The sequence below is a fragment of the Gymnoscopelus microlampas genome (genome assembly GCF_963454915.1).
Source record: "Gymnoscopelus microlampas genome assembly, chromosome: 19".
In the NCBI taxonomy this organism is placed as follows: domain Eukaryota; kingdom Metazoa; phylum Chordata; class Actinopteri; order Myctophiformes; family Myctophidae; genus Gymnoscopelus; species Gymnoscopelus microlampas.
The window spans coordinates 1,445,426-1,450,421 of NC_139956.1; the positions used below are offsets into that span (position 1 = coordinate 1,445,426).

The 4,996-nt window shown below is 45.7% G+C and overlaps 1 protein-coding gene across 1 annotated transcript in view; it reads right to left on the reverse strand.

The window, feature by feature from the left end:
- Positions 1-1,146: 1,146 nt before the first annotated feature.
- gltpd2a (glycolipid transfer protein domain containing 2a) overlaps positions 1,147-4,996 on the reverse strand; it is a gene marked incomplete at both ends in the record, with an annotated part of 4,621 nt that continues 771 nt past the window's right edge. The window contains 4 exons of the mRNA XM_084043234.1: positions 1,147-1,375; positions 1,989-2,185; positions 2,831-3,029; positions 4,025-4,119. Coding sequence (XP_083899360.1) covers positions 1,147-1,375; positions 1,989-2,185; positions 2,831-3,029; positions 4,025-4,119 — 720 coding nt within the window. The remainder of the gene's footprint in view (positions 1,376-1,988; positions 2,186-2,830; positions 3,030-4,024; positions 4,120-4,996) is intronic.

Below are 4,996 nucleotides of genomic sequence, written 5' to 3' on the forward strand. Positions count from 1 at the left end.
TAATAACACACACACACGCACACACGCACACACACACACACACACACACACACACACACACACACACACACACAACACACACACACACACACACACACACACACACACACACACACACACACACACACACACACACACACACACACACCCCTGTGTGTGTTAATCCCGGTGTAATCTGGTTTAAGCCGGCCAGTATAGAGCTGGTTGTCTGTTAACAAAGCATTACGTTGCACCGGCAGCTATAAGGACCGCTCAGAGGTCCTTCATCAGGTCTGACCACGCCCATGACCACGCCCATGACCACGCCCATCCCAACAAAAAGCTTCCAGGTGCTGAACAACAACACGTACAAATGAAAGGAAGGGAAGTTGGCACACTGTACTGTAGCTCCCAGTAGAAAATGTATTGAGTAACAACGTTTGGACCACTATGGCATTGGTTCTCAAAGTGGGGTCCGGGGACCCCCAGGGGTACTTGAGGACTCTCAGAGTTGAATTAACATTGATTTTATTATATAAATTGGGGTCCCAGATATAGAAATGCCATTAAATGGGGGTCTGTAGCCCTAATGCATGTCAAACTGGGGGTCCTTGAAATTAAAATGGTTGAGAATCACTGCTAGAGCCGTAAAAAAAATCTTCTCTTACGGGGGTCCCTGGCATATCTTTTGAAATGGGGGTCCGCGGGCTAATAAGTGTCAATTTGGGGGTCCTTGACATGAAGAAGTTTGAGGACCACTGCTCTGGACCATCCATCTATCTATAGGGGTTTCACGTAGGAAACGCCCGGGTGCAGCAGGGCGCTTTCTTTTCAAGTAGAAACAATGATAAAGAAAACATCAGCACTGTTCTGGTAAAGTTTATGTTATTTTAATAATCTTCCGGACATGTCACATGACAGAAAAAAATATAAATTGAAATGATATAAAATCCCAATAATAGAAAAAAATATATATAATAATAATAATAATAATAATAATAATATTAATGAAAATAAAAATAAAAATAATAATAATCTGCCAGATGGGGTGGTATTGAGTTCACATTAAGCAATACAGCTTCCATCCGGGATTGCTCAAAGTTTGCTCGAAGTTTAAACCGCCGCGTGCCCAGTCCAACCAATCAGTGTCTGCTAGGGTGTGTGTGTTCAGGGCAGCTCCAGCAGGCCGTGTCTCTCCAGTATGTGTTGTGTGCGTGTGTGCACCAGCCTGAGTGCGTGTGTGAGCGTGTGCAGAACGGGGACAAACTGCTCCTGGTCGTTCACACACACGATGTCCAGGAAGACCCTCCTGTCTGGCAGAGCGATGAAGACCACCTCGGCCATCTGTCTGATCAGCCAGGGATGATGAGGAGCCAGAGCTACCAGATACGCCTCTCTGTGTGGAACACACACACACGCACACACACACACACACACACACACACACACACACACACACACACACACACACACACACACACACACACACACAAAAACATCTTTTTTTTTTTTTTGTGCCAGCCACTCCTACACTTGACCGTGTGTGTGTGTCCGTCCGTCCGTCCGTCCGTCCGTTTGAGCGCGGCCTCAACAGCTGCAGCTGATTGCAACACAAGGATGCAACCAGTTACACTAATTCAAAGGCACCACTCTCTTCACACTGGGTGTGTTTTTTTTTAACCAAATTTTCTGTGCAAACTCCATAATTTTTGATTGTTTTCAGAAAGAGAACAAGAGTCCTTGACTGTACCTCTGCTCTCTCGCCCTTTTGGATTTTGACCTTTTGCTCGTCCACAGTTTGGATCTTTGCCTGTTTGGCTTTTAGGACATAAAAACCTATTTCAGGGTCTTTGGTGTGTCAGCGTCTGAGTCCTTTTCATGTATTATTCACACAGTATTCTGCGGCACCCTGGACTTGCGTCATGGCACCCAGACAGACAGACAGACAGACAGACAGACAGACAGGCAGGCAGGCAGGCAGACAGACAGACAGACAGACAGACAGGTACCTGCAGAGATCTCCGGGGGTTCTGAGCATGCCCCGTTGGTCTCGTCCCTCCATCAGACCCTGCAGTAACAGACGCAGCCACTGGAGGGAGCGGTGAAGCCTCAGCAGGGTCCTGCAGCCCGACTGGTTGCGACGAGAGAAGTCGACCGCGCCCGCCTTGAGCTCCGCCTCCACCATGGAACGAACCGAATGATAGGCCTAGAGAGAGAGAGAGAGAGAGAGAGAGAGAGAGAGAGAGAGAGAGAGAGAGAGAGAGAGAGAGAGACATTATGAATGAATTAATGAGAGACATTTTACAAACAAAAATGCACATAATATCTTATGCCTGTAATCCACATATCTTGAGAACCGTTTGACCGACCGACTTCAGATTGGCAACAACACGTCACAGACAACCCGAGGGAGCGTTGTGCACAGTGTCGAGTCGGTCGGATCGGCGGTTGTCCAGAACCGCTGATCCAACTGATACATCCATTGTAAAAAGAAAAAAGGCCCAAATGAGCCTATTGGTTGCCATGGCAACCCCCAGCCATGGCTGTCAACAGGAAGTTGACATTTTTATAATAAAAACAAACAGTAGTGGGTTTGGTGATGTTCTATATTGTCTGAATCAGCGTAGTTTGTGTTTGTTTATGTGCTGAAAGAGTGACTTTGAGATCTGTTTCACCGCTTAATGTAAGTCAATGAAGAGCATTATTTAGAATTATTAATTTCTAATCAATGGAGCAATTATTTTCATCATGGCAAGATAACAACACAACCCAAACCTCTACCAAAGTGGTCTCGGCCTTTTAAGCTTCAAATATCTTGAACATATGAATTTAAATCAATATTCTCTCTGACCCCAGGTTGTAGTCCAGACGGTCCATGGGGTGCTGGGTTTTGTAGTTCAGATGGTGCTGGGTTTTGTAGTTCAGATGGTGATGGGTTTTGTAGTTTCAGTGTGCTGCTGTGTTTGAGTGACAGCTCTCGTATCACGACAACCTTGTCTCTGACCTTCTGAGAAAAGAAACTGACGATCGTTCCTAGAGACTCCATGAACCTAGAGACAGACAGACAGACAGACAGACAGACAGACAGACAGACAGACAGACAGACAGACAGACAGACAGACAGACAGACAGACAGACAGACAGACAAACAGACAGACATTAAATAACCCATCTTCTATGGTTGTGAGGTCTGGTTTCTGCCAACTAAAGAACTTGTAAAACAGGATAAACACCAAACTGAGACACTGCATGGCCAATCCCGCAAATACATTCTCCACATCTAACGGAAAAAACATTAAACGATGCATGCTGGGCAGAATCAGGACGATATCCACTAATGATCAAACTTTAAGAGAGTATTTACATTTTATGACCCAGACACGCTCCATAACAAAGCCCTCTTCTAATGAAGACACTCTAGAGAGATGTGTCCTAAAGACATTTCTGTCTAATAGAGTACAGAAGTCCTGACGTCACTCGTTCATCCTCAGGTTCATAAAGTAATGTCTCTATGTAGAATAACATTGGGTCGTCATAGAATCGTCTCATATAAGAATTGTGTTCCAAAAATAAACAAACTGTCATCTGTGATATTGTCAGGGAGGAGGTTCTGTATGGTTTATGATAGTCAGTCACTTATATTTGATACAGTCTGTTTCTGGTGAAAATGTAACTAATTACTCGGAAGTAACATTATCGTTTTCTCACCGTCAGTTGATGCTTCATATCCATAAGAGTCAAACCACCGCAGGGTCATTTGTTTATTTTTGGAACAAAATCTTATTTGACGTGATATTAAACACGTCTATGTATGGGAATACAGAACGGGGGGAAAAACTGCGACCCAGGTAGGATGTGTAAATTACGTCAGACTTCGGTGCTCTATTGATTTGATGTGTGTGTGTGTGTGTGTGTGTGTGTGTGTGTGTGTGTGTGTGTGTGTGTGTGTGTGTGTGTGTGTGTGTGTGTGTGTGTGTGTGTGTGTCTCTGTGTCTGTGTCTGTGTCTGTGTGTGCGTGTGCGTGCGTGTGTATGCATGTGTGTACTTGATGAGTTCGTCCCAGCTGTCTAGGTAAGGTTCCATCAGGATGTCCTCCTCTGACCCCAGAGCAGTGCTGAGGTGAAGCAGCAGGCGATGAGCCTACAGTACAAAACAACACGTAACAGCTCATTACTGCCCCCTTCTGCTCCGGAGGTTGTGAATCGCAGCCCATATATCATCCTTTACAAACTGTGGATCTACAAGATCACGACGCACGGCAGAGCCATAGACAAGACAAATAGAAGGATATACGTATCATCTCCGGTTTACTTCCCCTATCTATATAGCATCCTACTATAATTCTAGTAACCTCTGTCTGTCCGTCTGTAGTGGTGAGTGAGTGAGTGAGTGAGTAGGTGAAGCTACCCGGTTCTCCTCACTGGCTGGACCAATTGCTCTGATTTTGCACACAGCCATTGACCATTACCATCTGAACTTAACTGTGAAGCCCTTTTTTCAATTTCATCAAATCTCAGCTTCTTATTAGCGTTTATGTGTAAAACATTGTCGCCATGGTTACGGGGCTGCCAGCTATGGGACGAACTGCCTCCCGGGTTGCCAGATCATGTGCGCATATCCCCCCACGGATGCGTCGACCGGGTATGGTCTAGTATAATATAATATACTAGAGTTTCGGGGGGCTACGCCCCCCTCAACCCCAGCCGCGCACGGGGCCCAGCGTGGGTGCGTGTATATTGGGGTACCCAAATCGCCGGAGTAAAAGTGTCCAAAAGGAAAAAAAAAAAAAAAAAAAAAAAAAAACAATTGGAAAAAATGTTAATAGTGATTGTTACTTTGGTGGTCCGCGGACCCCCTGGTGGTCCGCCGACCCCTGTGAGTGTTGGGACCCCCGGGGACCCCCCTGGAACATGGCGGACCCCTTCGGCAGTTTTTTTTTTTTTTCATGCACGGTTTGCTTGTTTCTGTCGCTTGTTTTTTAAAACCTGGCAGCAAACTTGGCAACCCGACTGACATC